The 20,995-nt window shown below is 43.6% G+C and overlaps 1 protein-coding gene across 2 annotated transcripts in view; it reads right to left on the minus strand.

Annotated features, from left to right (window-relative positions):
- Nucleotides 1-20,995, minus strand: part of LOC106609304 (cadherin-like and PC-esterase domain-containing protein 1) — an 80,097-nt gene that overhangs the window by 28,754 nt on the left and 30,348 nt on the right. The window contains exons 7-14 of one of the 2 annotated variants that reach the window (XM_045722004.1): nt 10,508-10,638; nt 10,335-10,407; nt 8,404-8,568; nt 8,147-8,251; nt 6,233-6,387; nt 4,928-4,998; nt 2,610-2,796; nt 1,725-1,902 (exon numbers count right to left, since the gene is read on the minus strand). In XM_045722004.1, the coding sequence (XP_045577960.1) occupies nt 1,725-1,902; nt 2,610-2,796; nt 4,928-4,998; nt 6,233-6,387; nt 8,147-8,251; nt 8,404-8,568; nt 10,335-10,407; nt 10,508-10,638 (1,065 nt within the window). Of the gene's footprint in view, nt 1-1,724; nt 1,903-2,609; nt 2,797-4,927; nt 4,999-6,232; nt 6,388-8,146; nt 8,252-8,403; nt 8,569-10,334; nt 10,411-10,507; nt 10,639-20,995 lie in introns of both variants that reach the window. The other variant, XM_014207972.2, reaches the window with a different exon arrangement.

The raw sequence follows: 20,995 nt of genomic DNA on the forward strand, positions 1-20,995 counted from the left end.
TCATCATCAATGATTGCCCTATACATCAGTTGGGGTCTCTATAAGCTTCAATATGAGGTCCTAAACCTAGCATGAAAGTGCATCCTTGTAGCTGTTTGGGGTAATATAGTCCAAATGTTTGCCTTAGGGTAAGTTGAGCCAATGGCCATGGGGTCAGTTGAGCTAATGGTTGAGCCAATGGCAAGTTGAGCAAATGTAAGTATTTTCTTACCAGGCATAATGGTAGGCATTATCACTGGGATGAGGTAACACCAGGGCTTGGCCTATGTTAAGTGTTTTTTTAAGTAGAAAGTGTTTGTTAGGTGTGTCAAAAGATGCTTAAAATGATTAAAAGACAAAGTGATTGTGATTGTGTTGAATTGTGTTTGGGAAATAAAGATAGACATGGTTATAAAAATGTAGTGGCAATATTTAATTCAGTACAGACATTTGTAGGCGGCTTAATTTACCCCATAAATTGTTGCGAGAGACCACTTTTTGGGGACAAGCTATGTTTTCAAAACTGTAATGTTTACATGAATTCTGATTATTTCCAGGGATACACAACATCCTAAAATCTATGTAGATAGCATTGTTAGAAAGAATACTATATTTCCCTCGATGGAGTGATACTGAATATAAATAACTGACTTAACTTACCCCACTGTCCCCAACTGTTTCTATCACTGTAATGTCCAGAAATGCTCCTCCTCTTAACGGCTCATATTCCTGCATTGATTGGTCAGCTAAGGCTCCGCTCCATCAACCCTGCCCCGCCCCGGGACACTGCCCCATCGCCACCCTCATACCCAAGATGCATCAGGAGATAGGGTGGGAGGTTTGGAGAAGAGTGAAGGGGGGGGGGTCAGGTGAGGGAGGGAGGGACAGAGCGTCCTGGACCACATCCCAAACCAAACTCTTACTGGGGTGTGAAAGCTCAAATATAGCCCCTGACACAGGAACTCATGGGAACATCGGACCCTCTCAATCCCTTTACCTCTCCGGCCGACCCCGCTCCTCCACATTCCAACGGTAATCTGGAAAATACCGGCTTCGAAATATCAACCAACTGTATCTCGACACTGCTGCTGCTCCACTGCCTCTCGACGCCATTCGCAGCCGTAACCGACACTAAACTTTACACAGACCAGCCGCGAAGGCTCGCTCGGTGAAACCCAACCGCCGACATGACCAATGCTGTAAAAACGAAGGAACCGCACGGTTCCTTCTCAACCGAATGAATTGATTTTCCTTTGTTTACATGCTATGAAACTTGTGTTGGGTGCCAGACCAACATTGCTCATAGAAGGAAACACTTCCCATGCTCTGGGAATTGAAACCATTGCTCTGTAAAAGTCAATAGTGCGTCTCATTTGAATATGGTAAGAGAATAGGGAAATTGTATTTTGTGTTCCTCTGACGTGGTCCTCCAGTAAAGTCAGTGAACCCCAGACAGCAAGTCACTCTTGGTTAACTTGATGGTCCCACTAACCTTACATTTTTACCTTGTTTTACTCATAATGGAGAACAAAAACACATCTTAAAGTGCTGATCTAGGATCAGGTCCCCCCCTATCCATATACAGTTATTCATTATAATCTAAAACTAAACACTGATCCTCTATCAGCACTCCTACTCTTGAGACTTTGTGAATACAGGCCCAGATCTCTGACAGTGCTTGTCCATCTGTGAGTGTATGGTAGTGAGTTACAAACGTGTAGAAACAGCCTGCCCGCACCACCTACCTGCACGAAGCCACACATCACATGCTCCCCAAACATGGGCAGGCTGGGCCGGCTCTCGCGGTACATGTGCAGAGTGTATATTGTCATGACAACGGGCTCGGGCTCTGTGGTGAGCAACTCGTCCGTCACTAGGATGTTGATTATGCTGTTGCCCAGGCCGACTGGGTAGTTTGCTGTTCTGTGGAAAAAACAGAGGCAGAGTTTCTCAGAAACAAGGTCCAGAGAGGTCCAGGGAGATGAAACACACATAAGCACAAGCACACACACACACACACACAGAGCGGAGATATGAAAACACACATACAGGATGGTGAGAGAAAGGACAGATTATAGAATAATTCCTAAATGTCACGTTTAGCGTCGTGTGTGTGTAGCCGTCTTACGTGTGTGTGTGTGTGTGTGTGTGTGTGTGTGTGTGTGTGTGTGTGTGTGTGTGTGTGTGTGTGTGTGTGTGTGTGTGTGTGTGTGTGTGTCTGTCTGTCTGTCTGTCAGAGGTCAATCCTCTGACCCCAGTGCTACTGAGTCTAATAGGTGCTAATCAGGGATTGGCTGCTGAGATCAAAGCTACGGACATAAGAAACAGAGTTCTACAATCACACAGAGTAGAACTCAGAATGAGTTCCTGACCAAAACACTGGACTGAAAACCTGAGCAAAACATGAATGCCCTGACCAAAACACTGGACTAAAAACACACATTCCCAGAATTCAGATGGTATAACTCACTTATAGACCTGAAGACTGGCAGGTGTAAGCAATATAGGACAAGATCCATTTAACCTATGAAAGGGCTTGTTGGAGATCTAACTATATGACTGCTAACACCTACCATCTCACTGAATGTGACCCAGCTACATTTGAAAGGTCATGGCTGGAAGGGTCTCACCTAGGTCCTCTGTGCTCATCCAGGTGTATGTGACAGGCTGGGCTGATTGGCTCAGGGCGGAGGCGTAGGGTCACCACATCAAAGGGGACCTCAGCACGGTAGTCCTTCACCCAGGGACTGAAGGGGGGGCTGAGGGTCAGAGGGGGGTCTGTGTACAGTTGTCTGAGGTGGGGGTCCACACACCGCTCTGATACACACCACAGGGAGAGAGAGAGAATGGATTATATACAGATAAAAAGGCTTGCATAGTCACACCGTGTCCCACTGTATTTTTCATATTCAGAATACTGTTAGACATTTATCCATCAGAAGGAGCATCAAAGAACAAAGATGGTTATCTAAAACATGCATGCTCAGTGTGTGTGTGTGTGTGTGTGTGTGTGTGTGTGTGTGTGTGTGTGTGTGTGTGTGTATGTCCCCATTCAAAGGGATTAAAGATAAAGACATTCACACCAACACACACACACACTATGTAATGGGAGGAATGTTAATAACAGGGTCCACAGGTGTTGAGCACAAGCCCAGAGAATGGGAAGCCCTCTTCCTGTGGAGGCAATTGACTCTGATGTGTGCCAACCTCAAGCAGTTTGCAGATGCAGGGAGCACAATAGGGCCACCTACCCACCCGAACCACCGCTACAACGCGTAATTTTTTTTTACCTTGAACACTGCAGCAGAAGCCAACTCCTCTGCTCTTTCGTCCGCGTGAGGCTACAATACATCGAGTTCCCCAGGGAAGCTGTGATGCGCGGGTGAAGCTGTGAACCCAGCTGTAGCCTATTGCATGATTGTGTTTATGAGTCGGTTATTAAAGAATGTGAAACAATTTTGTGTATGTTAACTATTGCACGATTGTGTCCATGAGGTGTATGTTTACTGCTTTTCATTAAATCATGTATGGCTAAAATATTGTTATGGCCTAAAATAAATGTTGTTCATATGGGCAGAATATTGTAGCCTAGGCCTACATAAATTCGTAAATATGGGTATATAAAGTGTGGCGCCTTGAACGCGCCTCGGCCACAGCATTTGTTTGTCTGAAAGGGTACACTATGGCTTTTTAAATGCGTCCACGAAACCTTCTCTGGAGTTTCGAAGCGCCACTGAATGGGCATTTAACTTGTCGGTAAAGGAATGCCGCTTCTTAAGCGGGGCTAAAGTCCATCACTAGGCAACCAAAACTGTCAATGAAATTATCTCGAGCTGCCTGCGCGCAGACCACTCACTCCTAAAAAGTACTTTGAAGTTCGTTAAATACAATGATTTTTAGTAGAAAGAAAACACATCTACCATACCATAAAAAAAACAAGAAACAGCACATCAATCAGCAACGTTTATTGTTGTCAGGGAAACAATACCGAACAGTCTATGACCCAGCAGAATCTGACTGTCTAAAAAGGTACAGATGCTTCTTTTCTTTATTGTCTGAAAGGTTATCAATTGTTGTGATCGACCGGTTACTATAAAGGCGTCATATGTATGAAAATTGTTCGGTTAACTTGGAGTTAACGCCGTCAGTGAGGGTAATGCGCCCTCGGCATTCGAAAGCATCATATTCCGTGCATTTCCAGAAGGACTTATTTGCGGTCTGTCGTTCCAATCTGTTGGTGTAGCTTTCATGCGCCGGGATATTTTTCCACGCACAGAGGATAAATTCGGGTTCCATTGCTTGTTCTGCTCCTCTGAGAATAATGAATAATGAGGGTAGCAGTGCAAGATAATTTTAAGAATAATATTTTGATTATTTGCATAAGAAAGACTTGCAATTCGATTGCTGGACTATCATAGCCATCCATGCAGTATTTTTTTAATTGAAATGTCGGCCTTTGACGAGATACATTTTTTCTGCTTTAAATTATTATATATTTTTTATTTATAACTGATCAAAATTAGGTATGCTATAACCTACAACATTCTGCTCATATGAACACATTTATTTTAGGCCGTATAAAGAAAAGCTATGCATGAGGATCAAACAGAAACATTGTTTCACATTCCTTAATAAAAGACTCAAACAGAAATAGGCTATATTGCTGGCTTCACAGTTTCCCAGCCAAACAGGCCTATAAGGAAACTCGACGTATATCGACAATGTTGAGTGAGCGAGAGGGTCTGTGCTCGGTGTAGTACCTTCCACAAACAGTTTTGCTCTACAAAAAGACACGTATGCCTCCCAGTGTGGAGCTCTGGTGAACTCGGAGCGTCACACTTCAAACCATTGAGACATACAGCATTCTAATTACAATGCATTTCTATGCATCCTGTTGGTGAGGTGCTCCAGAGCCAGCCAATTAGCCTACACCTGAGCAGCGCCTCACCTTTGTCTCCAGGGAGGTCCTGGGAGCCTGAGTGTTGGTTCCACCCGGTCTGTGTCTCTGCTTTATTGGTCCTATGAGAAACATGGAAGACTGTCATTATTTAGAAAAAATATGTCCCATTGCAACAGGGAATAATGGGAACATCCACTCAGTCATTCTGAGGGTTGTCCCTGCAATAAAAAAAACCTAAAGAGCGATGACAGACTTTATGCCCTCTAATAAACAAACCTTTTTATAAGTCTATCAATCACATTCACAGTCTCACACAAACCAACTGCACAAATTCATAAATATGGATATAGTAAAAACACACATATGGTGATCAAACACACACACACACACACACACACACACACACACACACACACACACACACACACACACACACACACACACACACACACACACTTTCCATGCCAGCGTCAACATTCCAATTGGTTCCTAGCCTATAAGAGGTCCAAAGGTGTTTATCAACACTTGTTATAACCCTCACCCAATCAAAGTAAACTATACTGGCTGTTCTCCAGATACTCCCTCCTTTTTCTCTAGCCTGATAAATTCTCCCTTTTCTTCTCCTCTACACCCGTTTCCTCCACTTCCCACATCCAGCACCCTGTTCCCCTTCCACTCCTCTTCCAAACCCTCCTCTACCCCTTACCATCCCCATTCCGCCACTACCTCCCTCTCCTCCCATCATCCTCATCATTCCGCCTGGTTCCCTGCCCGTGAGTGTGCTACATGCTCCTAGCTCCGTGCTCAGCCCCAGAAGTCCACCCAGCCCGAAGGCAGAGGGAGGCTGTGTTCTGATTGCCAGCAGCCCAGCTCCGTGCCACAGCCCTGGGAAGGATGGGAGGCCAGATGGGGCCCGCCAGTGGAGCCAGTACCCAGCCAAGAAGGGATTTAACCTAATTCTGTTCCAGTTTGAGTGGATTGGGCCTGAAGCTCCTCTCTCCTGCTACAGCCAGACTAACGTACATGTGCCAGGGGCTTAATGAAGGCATGCTTAGGAGGGGTTGGGGAACGAAAACCATCCTTAAATTCAGCCAAGTTTATTCCCCCCCAGACCAGTCATTTGTCTGTTTTTTGTTTTGTTTGGTCTATCCTTTCCAAATATATGGAGAGTAAGACAACACCAAGGGGATTGAGCAAGGTAACAGAACCTCATGTGAACTGATTGACGTGTGTGTGTGTGTGTGTGTGTGTGTGTGTGTGTGTGTGTGTGTGTGTGTGTGTGTGTGTGTGTGTGTGTGTGTGTGTGTGTGTGTGTGTGTGTGTGTGTGTGCGTGTGTGCACGCTTGTGCTCACCTGTAAGTCTGGTTCCTTTGCTCTGTATAATGAGAACAGACTCTGTCCAACAATGCTGAGAAATGCAGCCCACTCCCAGACTCCTCCGCTCTAGGGAACGATCGAAAGAGAAAGTCTTGGATAGGAGAGCGCTGTGGAGAAGCTGCGGGATAAAGCTGGATACAGGCAGGTTTTCAATTACTGGGAATACAGACAATCTAAATAACATGATTACAATCTGGAATCACTGCAAGTGTTCTGTAACATTGATTACATTATGCTTCAGAATGAATCTGGTTATACTCTATACAGTGCATTTGTAAGTATTCAGACCCCTTCCCCTTATCCACATTTTGTTACGTTACAGGCTTATTCCAAAATGGATTAAATACTTTTTTTACCTCCTCAATCTACATAGAATACCCCATAATGACAAAGCGAAAACACGTTTTTAGAAATGTTTGCAAATGTATTACACATAAAAAACAGAAATACCTTATTAACATAAGTATTCAGACCCTTTGCTATGAAACTCGAAATTGAGCTCAGGTGCATCCTGTTTCAATTGATCATCCTTGAGATGTTTCTACAACTTGATTGAAGTCCACCTGTGGTAAATTAAATTGATTGGACATGATTTGAAAAGGCACACACCTGTCTATATAAGGTCCCACAGTTGACAGTGGATGTCAGAGCAAAAAAAGAAAGCCATGAGGTCGAAGGAATTGTCCGTAGAGCTAAGAGACAGGATTGTGTCGAGGCACAGATCTGGGGAAGGGTACCAAAAAATGTGCAGCATTGACGGTCCCCAAGAACACAGTGGTCTCCATCATTCTTAAATAGAAGAAGTTTGGAACCACCAAGACTCTTCCTAGAGCTGGCCACCCGGCCAAACTGAGCAATCAGGGGAGAAGGGCGTTGGTCAGTGAGGTGACCAAGAACCCGATGGTCACTCTGACAGAACTCCAGAGTTCTTCCGTGGAGATGGGAGAACCTTCCAGAAGGACAACCATCTCTGTAGCACTCCACCAATCAGGCCTTTATCGTAAAGTGGCCATACGGAAGCCACTCCTCAGTTAAAGGCACATGACAGCCCACTTGCAGTTTGCCAAAAGGAGGCTAAAGGACTCTCAGACCATGAGAAACAGGATTCTCTGATGTGATAAAACCAAGATTCAACGTTGGTCTGAATGTCAAGCGTTACATCTGGAGAAAACCAGGTATCGCTCATCACCTGACCAATACCATCCCTATGGTGAAGCATGGTGGTGGCAGCATCATGCTGTGGGGAAGTTTTTCAGCGGCAGGGACTGGGAGACTAGTCAGGATCGAGGGAAATATGAATGGATCGAAGAGAGAACCTTGATGAAAACCTACTCTAGAGCGCTCAGGACCTCAGACCCGGGCAAAGGTTCACCTTCCAACAGAACAACGACCCTAAGCACACAGCCAAGACAACGCAGGAGTGGCTTCGGGACAAGTTTCTGAATGTCCTTAAGTGGCCCAGCCAGAGTCCAGATTTGAACCCGATCGAACATCTCTGGAGAGACCTGAAAATAGCTGTGCAGCGACGCTCCCCATCCAACCTGACAGAGCTTGAGTGGATCTGCAGAGAAAGATGCGAGAAACTACCCAAATACAGGTGTGCCAAGCTTGTAGCATCATACCCAATAAGACTCAAGGCTGTCATCACTGCCAAATGTGCTTCAACAAAGTACTGAGTAAAGGTTCTGAATACTTATGTAAATGTGATATTTCAGTTTTTATTTTTAATACATTTGCAAAAATGTCTAAAAACCTGTTTTTGCATTGTCATCATGGGGTATTGTGTGTAGATTGATTAGGCTGTAACGTAACAAAATGTGGAAAAAGTCAAGGGGTCTGAATACTTCCCGAATGCACTGTAACAGAGAGTAACATGGAATAGAGGTTTACCAGTTCAAATGGCCCTGGTGTCCTCAGCTGACGGAGGAACTGGAGGAGGAGGAGAGTCTGGTGTTCTGGTAGACAGAGACCGTATGTCCCCCCACAGCCACCATACTGACCAGAAACATACAAAACAAATTGTGAAGGTCAGTGGAATTATGATATCCATACAAATTTCCCTCTGAAATTGTCATGTTAAAAAGAGTCCATCGTCGTTGCCCTGATAGATTGAGGAATTTTTAAAGTTAAACACAGTTGTTTAGTACCCTCTGTCCATTGCCTGTCTCGGTGTGTGAAGGGCTCTTCAGACTGGCCTGTCCACTGTGTGCTGGGAGCAGGAAGAGAAGAGCATCTTCTAGGATGAACTCTTTTGCGATCTGTCCGTCAAACCCTGGGTCCCTCAGCCCATCAAAGTGCAGGTCAGTCTCAGCCTTTCAGACAGGGATTATGGGAAATTTAGCAACGGCTTTCATTAAGGGACTGTACTGAGAGTAAACATGTTCTGCCACCTACTGGATATATGAGTTATCTTAATACCTTAGGAAACGTATGAATGGGTGCCAACACAATGACCGGATCCCTTCCCTCTACCCTGACTCACACTTAGAGGTGTAAGCAATGAGGGGAATTCAAGGAAGGAATTGGTCACATTGAACCTTAAGAGACATGTTGGTTTCCCTAAGATGAGTACATGGAACAGGCTATACAGCCTACAGAAGGAAACATCATCATGTTTATTAGTGGCTCGGGTTATAGGAGTGGAACCAAATGGACACCATGTTTGGAATCTGGAAAAAGGGGAAGGCATCTCTGGGTCAAACCAATTAAAATACTTCAAGGGAGGCCCTTTAAGTGAAATGGCTTTTATAACTGTGACTAGTTGTATCACTCACCAGTATGCATGCATGGGTATGTGCGTGTGTGAGTGCACATGCGTGTTTGTATGCAACCCCCACATGTATGCAGCACAACAGCTAAAATACTGACTCTCTCTTCTCTGCTCAACTCGGAAGTCACACTACATGACCAAACGTATGTGGACACCTGCTCGTCGAACATCTCATTCCAAAATCATGGGGATTAATATCTAGTAATAACTCCCTTTGCTGCTATAACATCCTCCACTCTTTTGGGAAGGCTTTCCACTAGATGTTAGTAAATTGCTTCCATTCAGCTACAAGAGGTCTAGTGAGGTCGGGCACTGACCAGTTTGGGCAATTAAGCCTGGCTCGCAGTCTGCGTTCCAATTCATTCCAAAGGTGTTCGATGGGGTTGAGGTGAGGGCTCTGTGCAGGCCAGTCAAGTTCTTCCACACCGATCTCAACAACCATTTCTGTATGGATATCACTTTGTGCACATTGACATGCTGAAACAGGAAAGGGCATTCCCCAAACTGTTGCCACAAAATTGGAATCACAGAATCGTCTAGAATGTCATTATATATTGTAGTGTTAAGATTTCGCTTCACTGGAATTACGGGGCCTAGCCCAAACCATGAAAAACAGCCCCAGACCATTATTCCTCCTCCACCAAACTTTACAGTTGGCACTATGCATTGGGGCATGTAGAGTCCTCTGGCGGCGCGCTTTACACCACCCAGCCGACGCTTGGCATTCCGCATGGTAAACTTAGTCTTGTGTGCGGCTGCTCGGCCATGGAAAAACAAAACTCAGTAGTGTTGCAAACGAGGGCAGCCGGTTTTTACGCGCTATGCACTTCACCACTCGGCAGTCCCCGTTCTGTGAAGTTGTGTGGCCTACCACTTCGTGCCTGAGCCATTGTTGCTCCTAGAAGTTTCCACTTCTACAATAACAGCACATACAGTGGACCGGGGCAGCTCTAGCGGGGCAGAAATTTGACAAACTGAATTGTTGGAAAGGTGGCATCCTATGACGGTGCCACGTTGAAAGTCACTGAGCTCTTCAGTAAGGCCATTCTACTGCAAATGTTTGTCTATGGAGATTGCATGGCTGTGTGCTCGATATTATACACATGTCAGCAACGGATGTGGCTGAAATAGCCAAATCCACTCATTTGAAGGGGTGTCCACATACCTTTGGATACATAGTGCATGTTGACGTCTTTGAACGTTGCAATCTCACAGTCTTATGGCACCACCTAGTGACTACTCTAAAACAGCATCAGTAGAGACCGGCTACAGTAGTAATGTGCCGACCAAGCAATAACCCCCTCTTACCTTCACTATGATAGGCAGAAGGGAACCACTGAACTGAAGAGTGAATGTCATCAGCTGGAAACACAGGAGACACCTACTGCAGGAGAAACAGTCACATAGAATAGTGACAAATCAGAACGATGTACAAAGATGAATAATTGAACAGTTGTGAGGTTGATCCGAGGGTGGCTAACCTGTGCCGAGAGCTAGGCTCCTCATTGGTCAATGCTGCCACCCTCAACACCTGACCTATGACCTCCTTCACATGGTCCAAGGCCTCATGGGATGCATCAGGACCCAGCTGCTGCAGAAGAAAGGGCTTGAGCTGAGAAGAGAAGGAGAAAGCGAGAGTAAAAAAAAAAGAAAGACAGAAAGAGAGAGAAAATAGGATAGAGAAAGAGACGGGGAGGATAAAGAGAGAAAAGTTGTCAGTGTTAAAAAAAGTCTGAAGAAGTTCAAGTCTGTACCCAGCAGAGTTGGATAGAGTCCAACTTAATTATAACACCTCAGTATCAGTCAAGGCAATAACTGTTTCGAGCTCATGTGGAGAGATTCCATCTCATATTTTAAAGGAATTGTTCACATGCTACGCACTGCCACGGCAAAATAAACACTTGATACTCTGTTCCAACAGGTGGCAGTAACAGTCCACATTCGCTAATCCACAACCCCAGTTTTGATATGACAGATGAAAACTCCAACCACTCTCTCAGTCCCATCAATATTACATCTAATAGATCTAATCTAGTTAGATTACATTTCATCTGACAGAGACAGATTTCATTTGAGATAATCCCAATAAGGTGCCAGTGAGTGACGGTTGGACAGGGTTGGGAATCAGGCATTACTGTGCTCAAATCCGAAGCATGTGGCGTGGTTGGCTAGTCCACAGCAACACATGCACGCGCGCATGGTTGATTCTGCAACTTCGGGCACTTTGGCCCGGCAAGCTTTCAGAAATGAAAATGTATTGAAACACCATTTTACCAGTATTATAATTGTCTTTGATTTGTCTAGAAATAATATCTGATAATGGCTGCGATCGTACTATTCAGGAATTGATATATTTTCGTCATTTTTCTCAGACAGCCATAGACAAATGTCATTTCCATCACGTCATTAAACATCCATTTAGTTTGAAAATGAAATATCATACAATTATTTTTATAACACATTTCTTATTCATTTGTACATTAACTTGCATTGAATATTATTTTAAGTGCTTTTTAAGGTTTCCTAAAATTAATAATTCAACACAACGCCTGAATGTATAAACTTGCCTTTGTGACAGCGGAAAATATTTATTTATCATAAAAAATAAGATATTTCCACCCAACCTTTTTGTGAGATTATGATAACAGCCATATGATTTCCATATCTAAAACAAATCAATCAATGTAAATTATACACAATATACTAATTTACCTAAAAATATGGGTGTGGTGGAAATGACAAGGTGTAGTGGAAATGACATCTACTTAAAAAAAAAAAAACTTATGAAAACAATATTTTATTGCAAACATTTTGATCAACAACCATTGTAGAACATTTAATTAATTTAAGAAAAAGTAAGATTCCAAAAGTGGGCAGCGCTCAAGGAAGTAGGCCAGTGTTTGAGAGATGAGCCCAGATTGCAGAGGGGTCATCCGCATAGAAGAGCTCAGTGAGCAAAGTGAAACGGTATCATTTGTGGTATGTCCAACACAGGTGTGGAGGGTCACCTGCATGTGAGAATCCCCAAAGTGAACTGCCTGGATTTCACTGGTGTATTTACGCAGGTAGTTCTCTCAGTGGCACAACTTTGGTTTTAGAAGTGGGGGGAAATAATTATAATAATTTGTTTTATCCTGTCGGATAAATACTCCAAACAGCCAACCCGACCGCTCGGAGGTGTCTGCATGGTCCTAAAGCACACCGTTGCCTCATTTTGTATCACATTCAAATGATAAAACTGGTTGGGGACAAAAATGCAATTTCAGAATGTGAGGAGGACATGCTGCCCCCCCGTCCTCCCCCCCCCCCGTCCCCCCGTCCCTCGTCCCCCCCCGTCCCCAGTGAAAGTTGCGCCCCTAAGTTCTCTGCAAAGTCAATATGCACGATGATCTCTTTTAATTCTCTCAGTTTGGAGTATTGGTGTCGAAAGTTGTACATGTTTCCCCAACTTCTCTTTCAATCCTTTGGAGAAGTCCTCCAGTAGAATATGCAGTGTGCCACACACCTTTTCTAATACTGTCAAATGTACAGTGAACTTCTCCATGTTTCCCTCTTCAGCTTTGTTTTTCCACTCAAACCACCATGTCTGCTCACCAGCATCAAAGCCAGATGTTTAAGCTCTTTGGCTTGGCAAAGGGAGAACTCCGTACATACACTCTTTCTTCAGGATCTTAGACTGAATAAGGTTCTCATTGTGGCTGCAGCTGATCACTTTGTGATGCTGTAGTTTGTCCACCATGAACTGGAGGTTGGCGTGGGTTTTGCAGAGGCATGTGTCCCTATCCCGGACTGTTGGCTTGACAACCCAAAAATACATATTTTAAAGAATTCACAGTAGGACATTTTAATCTCTGAATATTCCCTCTTAAACGTCTGATAAAAGGTTCTGAATTGTGCCATTCAAGAAGCGCTTGTGTTTTTTTTTCTTGTTCCTCGTTAGTGTGTCCTTTTTCCCTGTTGATGCTCTACTGTTGTCATCACGTTCATAGAATCTAGGGATGTTCTCTTCTGTCGCTGTGCTATTTATGTTACACTGCTTTTTCCTGGAGTATTGAAGACTTGTTGGCCTGTTTTCATTTGCCCTCAATGCTTTTGCTGATAATCCAAATTCTCTGTTTGCAGCTTTGACCAGGCCATACTTTCTCAGGATGTTGCCTCTGAGCATTTTTGAAGCCACTTGTTTGTCTTTGGCACTGTGCATTTTTTTAAATACTTTTGCTTTAACTCTGCAATGATGGCATTTTGAAACAATAAAATCCTTCTCAAGTTCTTCGGAGTTCCCTTCATTTCCTGTTTTGTCTTCGTCTTTGGGGAATCTTGTCTATCCATTTTCTTCATCAGTTGATCATACCTTTTTTTCTATTCCTCAGTTTTCCGTTAAGCTTTATCAGGTTTGACATTTGTTTTTGAGCGACCTCTTCCAACCTTTTTCCTTCCAGCAAGTATTAGACTTCTCATTCCTGTTGCAGATGAGGAAGGGGTATCAGGGCGTGCATCAGGGCAGGTAAGTTAGGGGCATGTATGATGGCCTCATGTTCTGGCTGCAAGTCATCTGGTGACTGAGGTGTGGTGTTGCCTGATAGGTAGGTCTCCATTGCAACTGTTCTCTTTAAAGTCTGTCTTCTATTCCGTTGGTTGCAGTTCCATTGCCTTCTCTTGCTTCTTTGTTCTCGCTTTGTAAGCTCAGAGATAGATATCACTTCTCCCTTCTCTTATTTCTTCCAGTATCTCTCCCTGTCTTTTTGCAGATGTTCCTGGTATCGTATAGGATCATTTTGTATTTTGTTTTTATGTCTGTGACCTCTGTGCTGTTTTAAGTGGCATCTTCTAAAAACAAAGAAAAAAATATATAAGTAATATACACTGCTCAAAAAAAAAAGGGAACACTTAAACAACACAATGTAACTCCAAGTCAATCACACTTCTGTGAAATCAAACTGTCCACTTAGGAAGCAACACTGATTGACAATAAATGTCACATGCTGTTGTGCAAATGGAATAGACAACAGGTGGAAATTATAGGCAATTAGCAAGACACCCCCAATAAAGGAGTGGTTCTGCAGGTGGGGACCACAGACCACTTCTCAGTTCCTATGCTTCCTGGCTGATGTTTTGGTCACTTTTGAATGCTGGCGGTGCTTTCACTCTAGTGGTAGCATGAGACGGAGTCTACAACCCACACAAGTGGCTCAGGTAGTGCAGCTCATCCAGGATGGCACATCAATGCGAGCTGTGGCAAGAAGGTTTGCTGTGTCTGTCAGCGTAGTGTCCAGAGCATGGAGGCGCTACCAGGAGACAGGCCAGTACATCAGGAGACGTGGAGGAGGCCGTAGGAGGGCAACAACCCAGCAGCAGGACCGCTACCTCCGCCTTTGTGCAAGGAGGAGCAGGAGAAGCACTGCCAGAGCCCTGCAAAATGACCTCCAGCAGGCCACAAATGTGCATGTGTCTGCTCAAACGGTCAGAAACAGACTCCATGAGGGTGGTATGAGGGCCCGATGTCCACAGGTGGGGGTTGTGCTTACAGCCCAACACCGTGCAGGACGTTTGGCATTTGCCAGAGAACACCAAGATTGGCAAATTCGCCACTGGCGCCCTGTGCTCTTCACAGATGAAAGCAGGTTCACACTGAGCACGTGACAGATGTGACAGAGTAAGAAGACGCCGTGGAGAACGTTCTGCTGCCTGCAACATCCTCCAGCATGACCGGTTTGGCGGTGGGTCAGTCATGGTGTGGGGTGGCATTTCTTTGGGGGGCCGCACAGCCCTCCATGTGCTCGCCAGAGGTAGCCTGACTGCCATTAGGTACCGAGATGAGATCCTCAGACCCCTTGTGAGACCATATGCTGGTGCGGTTGGCCCTGGGTTCCTCCTAATCCAAGACAATGCTAGACCTCATGTGGCTGGAGTGTGTCAGCAGTTCCTGCAAGAGGAAGGCATTGATGCTATGGACTGGCCCGCCCGTTCCCCAGACCTGAATCCAATTGAGCACATCTGGGACATCATGTCTCGCTCCATCCACCAACGCCACGTTGCACCACAGACTGTCCAGGAGTTGGCGGATGCTTTAGTCCAGGTCTGGGAGGAGATCCCTCAGGAGACCATCCGCCACCTCATCAGGAGCATGCCCAGGCGTTGTAGGGAGGGCATACAGGCACGTGGAGGCCACACACACTACTGAGCCTCATTTTAAGGACATTACATCAAAGTTGGATCAGCCTGTAGTGTGGTTTTCCACTTTAATTTTGAGTGTGACTCCAAATCCAGACCTCCATGGGTTGATAAATTGGATTTCCATTGATTATTTTTGTGTGATTTTGTTGTCAGCACATTCAACTATGTAAAGAAAAAAGTATTTAAGATTATTTCTTTCATTCAGATCTAGGATGTGTTGTTTAAGTGTTCCCTTTATTTTTTTGAGCAGTATATATATAAGTAATATCTATAAATATAAGCATTTTCTAGATTAAAATAATTAAAAACATGATTAAATAAGCTTAAAGTAAAAAGTAATAACATAATGGATTTTTGTCATTTCCACCAGTTTCTGTCATTTCCGTCACAGGTAAGGTTGTGATGAAAATGACTGATGGAAACGATGCGTCTGCTGTTTTTGGAGAAAAATGACAGACTGCTTAGCATGCTTTGGCCAGTATTACAGCTAGCATATGGTTTACACTAAATAATCAAATATACTTGAAAAATCTAAATTCTACCACAAATTGAAGAAATTGTAGCCTGTTTGGAAATGACTGACAATAAAAATATTCTCTACACAAGCAATATTTACCTAGATTTTTCTTCTGGACATCACATCCTGAACAACTGTCCTCTGCAGACATGTGATTCCATGTCACAATACGTTTCCATGGTAACTAAGTCACCGACCTTCTAGCCATCGCTGATCCTCTTTTCATTTTCCTTTGGTTTTGTCTTGTCTTCCATCACACCTGGTTCCAATCCCATCAATTACATGTTGTGTACTTTACCCTATGGTCCCCCTCATGTCCTTGTCGGTGATTGTTTGTTGTAGGTGCTTGTGCACGTCTGTCCCGGTGTGCATCGGGTTATGTACCCATTATTTGATTGCTCTGTTTTCCGGTGGGTTTTTTGTTATTAAACTGCGCCGTTTGGAAACAGTTTTTGCTTTCTTGCGTCTGACTTCTCTGCCGCCGGTACGCACCCCTTAGACACACACACTGAACACTATTAATAGGACCTTTTAAATGGGACCGGGAGTCTCCGGAGACAACAACATAATGGCAGTAGGATCAGGATGTTAAGAACTCCAGATATTTGGCATGGTTTTGGTCATCTGGTGACTCAGCTAGAGTTTTAGAGACACGTAGGAGATGTCAACGAGACGTTAACTAGTCAGAAGAGATATGAGATTGGAGAAGAGTTGATAGTTGATTGGTATAACAGAGTGGAAAGTTGGGTTATTGGAAAGGAACACTACGGTTTACTGTGTTTCTGCCGCAGAGAGACAGTTCTGGCAGTAGTTTTGTGTGTGTGTGTTCGCACAGGCTCCAATATTTTAGCATGTTTACGAAAAAAGAAGCACAAAAACAACACTAGGCCTGAATGCAGCTTTAAGAAATAACTGGAGAAAATAAATAGCAAAAACATTATGTTCCCTCAAAGCTGTATATCCAATCTATCCATTATACTGCATGTGCAAGTCAGAGTGTATCCACTTGGCCTGTTTGCAGCACAGTGTGAATTGAAAGCCCTAAGCTCATTTACGAGCAATATGCTAGGAACGCACTTAGCCAGCTACCACACAACCCTCCACTACACAGCTGTAACAGCCTAATCAACATCACATGGAGAAAATACGCAGCACAAACATTCTGGAGAAACAAGAGTTTTCTAAGAGACATAGATCAAGATCTGTACTGTTTACTGTAGGTCCAGCTTTATCAAGAACTCGGGGCTACATTCAATAAAATAGGGTGTATATATATATATATAACCTATTTTATTTAATATAGCCCAACACAAACACCACCGTTCAAAAGTTTGGGGTCACTTACAAAATGTCCTTGTTTTTTAAAGAAAAGCACATTTTTTTTACCATTAAAATAACATTAAATTGATCATAAATATAGTGTTGACATTGTTAATGTTGTAAATTACTATTGTAGCAGGAAACGGCAGATTCTTAATGGAATATCTACATAGGCGTACATTAAATAGTACCCGCAAAACACCAGTCTCAACGTCAACAGTGAAGAGGCGACTCCGGGATGCTGGCCTTCTAGGTAGAGTTCCTCTGTCCAGTGTCTGTGTTCTTTTGCCCATCTTAATCTTTTCTTTTTATTGGCCAGTCTGAGATATGGCTTTTTCTTCGCAACTCTGCCTAGAAGGCTAGCATCCTGGAGTCGCCTCTTCACTGTTGATGTTGAGACTGGTGTTTTGCCAGTACTATTTAATGAAGCTGCCAGTTGAGGACTTGTGAGGCATCTGTTTCTCAAACTAGACACTAATGTAGTTGTCCTCTTGCTCAGTTGTGCACCGGGGCCTCCCACTCCTCTTTCGATTCTGGTTAGAGCCAGTTTGCGCTGTTCTGTGAAGGGAGTAGTACACAGCGTTGTAAGAGATATTCAGTTTCTCGCATGGAATAGCCTTAATTTCTCAGAACAACAATAGACTGACGAGTTTCAGAAGAAGGTCTTTGTTTCTGGCCATTTTGAGCCTGTAATTGAACCCGCAAATGCTGATGCTCCAGATACTGATGCTCCAGATACCCGCCTATGTAGGTATTCCATTAAAAATCTGCCGTTATGGCTTTTTTGAGATATGGCCAGTCAAAAGTTTGGACACACCTACTCATTCAAGAGTTTTTCTTTATTTTTACTATTTTCTACATTGTAGAATAATAGTGAAGACATCAAAACTATGAAATAACACATATGGAATCATGTAGTAACCAAAAAAGTGTTAAACAAATAAAAAAAATGTTTAATATTTTAGATTCTTCAAAAGTAGCCACACTTTGCCTTGATGACTATTTTGCACACTCTTGGCATTCTCTCAATCAGCTTCATGAGGAATGCTTTTCCAACAGTCTTGAAGGAGTTCCCACATACGCTGAGCACTTGTTGGCTGCTTTTCCTTCACTCTGCGGTCCCAATCATCCCAAACCATCTCAATTGGGTTGAGGTCAGGTGATTGTGGAGGCCAGGTCATCTGTGACAGCACTCCATCACTCTCCCTGGTAAAATAGCCCTTACACAGCCTGGAGGTGTGTTTTGGGTCATTGTCTTGTTGAAAAACAAATGATATTCCCACTAAGGGCAAATCAGATGAAATGGCGTATTGCTGCAGAATGCTGTGGTAGCCATGCTGGTTAAGTGTGCCTTGAATTCTATATAAATTACAGTGTCACCAGCAAAGCACCCCCACACCATCACATCTCCTCCTCCATGCTTCACGGTGGGAACCACACATGCGGAGATCATCCGTTCACCTACTCTGTGTCTCACAAAGACATGGCGGTTGGAACCAAAAATCTCACATTTGGACTCATCAGACCAAAGGACATATTTCCACAGGTCTAATGTCCATTCCTCGTGTTTCTTGGTCCAAGCAAGTCTCTTCTTCTTATTGGTGTCCTTTAGTAGTGTTTTTTTTCAGCAATTTGACCATGAAGGCCTGATTCACATAGTCTCCTCTGAACAGTTGATGTTGAGATGTGTCTGTTACTTGAACTCCGTGAAGCATTTATTTTGGCTGCTATCTGAGGTGCAGTGAACTCTAATTAACTTATCCTCTGCAGCAGAGGTAACTCTGGGTCCATCCCTGTGGCGGTCCTCATGAGAGCCAGTTTCATCATAGCGCTTGATGGTTTTTGCGACTGCACTTGAAGAAACTTTCAAAGTTCTTGAAATTTTCCAGATTGACTGACATTCATGTCTTAACGTAATGATGGACTGTCGTTTCTCTTTGCTTATTTGAGCTGTTCATGCCATAATACGGACTTGGTCTTTTACCAAATAGGGTTATCTTCAGTATACCACCCCTACCTTGTCACAACACAACTGATTGGCTCAAACGCATTAAGAAGGAAAAAAAATCCATAAATAAACTTTTAACAAGGCACACCTGTTAATTGAAAAGCATTCCAGGTGACTACCTCATGAAGCTGGTTGAGAGAATGCCAAGAGTGTGCCAAGCTGTCATCCTTGGCTAAATGAAAAAATCTGGAAACTGATGAAAGAACGAGATCATGCTCTAAAAACAGCCCTAAAGTCCAAATTAGAGCATGACAGACGTAGGTTTACCATGTTGAGAAATAAGGGGATGAATGAAATCAGACAGGCCAAGGCAAACTTTTTTGTTAACATAATTGGTGAAGCAAAGGGAAATTCTAAACTGATCTGGGAGAATCTAAAAAAGTTAACAGGGAAAGACCATAGTAACACTGCAAAAAGACTAGAAATCATGGTGAATAACAATCTAACACAGGATGCAGTCGAAATAGCAATAGGTTTCAATTCCTACTTTATTGACTCTGTCAGGGTACTGACACAGAAACCCTCCACTGGTTTCTTGGGCTCAGTGCTAGTAAATGACGCTCAACCTGTCTTTATCATAAGGGAGGTTTCTGAGTCAAAGGTGAACAAGGTGATTAGTTCACTAAAGAACTCTAAAGTCAAAGATGTGTTTGGGCTGGACTCTACCTTCTTAAAAACTACAAAGAGTCACTCATTGGCCCCATTCCTAAGGTCACCAACACATCTATTGGTCTGGGGGTGTTTCCAAGGGTATGGAAGTCGGCCATAATAATGGCCGTCTTTAAATTGGGTGACCCTGCTGACATGAGTAACTACAGTAGTATACTACCTGTGGTGTCGAAGGTTGTTGAAAAGTGTGTAGCAGAACAACTGATTGCCCACCTCAACAACAGCTCCTTCACATTACTCTCCATGCAGTTTGCCTTCAGAGCAAAACACTCCACAGAAACGGTCAACTGCTTTCTTCTGGAAAATGTGAAGTCCAAGATGGACAAAGGGGGTGTTGTTGGGGCTGTGTTTCTGGACCTAAGAAAGGCTTTTGATACTGTTAACCATGAGATTCTCATCACAAAATTGTCCAAGTTCAACTTTTCCTCCGATGCCTTAAGATGGATGAAATCATACCTTGGAGGCAGAACTCAGTGTGTCAGAGTGAGCAATGAGCTGTTGCCCACTCTTAGCTATGATGTGGGCGTGCCCCAAGGGTCAATACTGGGCCCCTCCTGTTCAGCCTGAACATTAATGATCTTCCTTCTGTCTGTACTGGGTCTGAAGTTCAAATGTATGCAGATGATACAGTGATATATGTGCATGCAAAGAGCAAACAACAAGCTGCACAAGAACTCACCACTGTAATGGTCCAGGTTACAAAGTGGCTCAGTGACTCGTGTTTGCATCTCAATGTGAAAAAAACTGTGCATGTTCTTCACAAAGAGGGCAACAGATGCTACTGAGCCAGATGTCTATGTGTCAGGGGAGAAGCTCCAGGTGGTATCAGATGCTAAGTACCTTGGCATCATACTTGATTCCAACCTCTCTTTTAAAAAGCATGTGAACAAGGTAATTCAAATAACCAAATTCAACCTAGCTAATTTCCGATTTATACGAAATTGTTTGACTACAGAGGTAGCAAAACTACTTCAAATCTATGATACTCCCCCAGTTAACATACTGCTTGACTAGGTGGGCCCAAGCTTGCTGTACAAGATTAAAACCCAATCAGTCTGTCTACAAACAGGCTCTCAAAGTGTTTGATAGGAAGCCCAATAGCCATCATTACTGTTACATCCTCAGAAAGCATGAGCTCCTGAGTTGGGAAAATCTTATGCAATACACTGAAGCATGTCTTGTATTCAAGATCCTAAATGGCCTGGCTCCCCCTCCACTCAGTATTTTTGTTAAACAGAAAACCCAAACATATGGCAGCAGATCCACAAGGTCTGACATGAG

This window comes from Salmo salar, chromosome ssa07 (assembly GCF_905237065.1).
Source record: "Salmo salar chromosome ssa07, Ssal_v3.1, whole genome shotgun sequence".
Classification (NCBI taxonomy): Eukaryota; Metazoa; Chordata; class Actinopteri; order Salmoniformes; family Salmonidae; genus Salmo; species Salmo salar.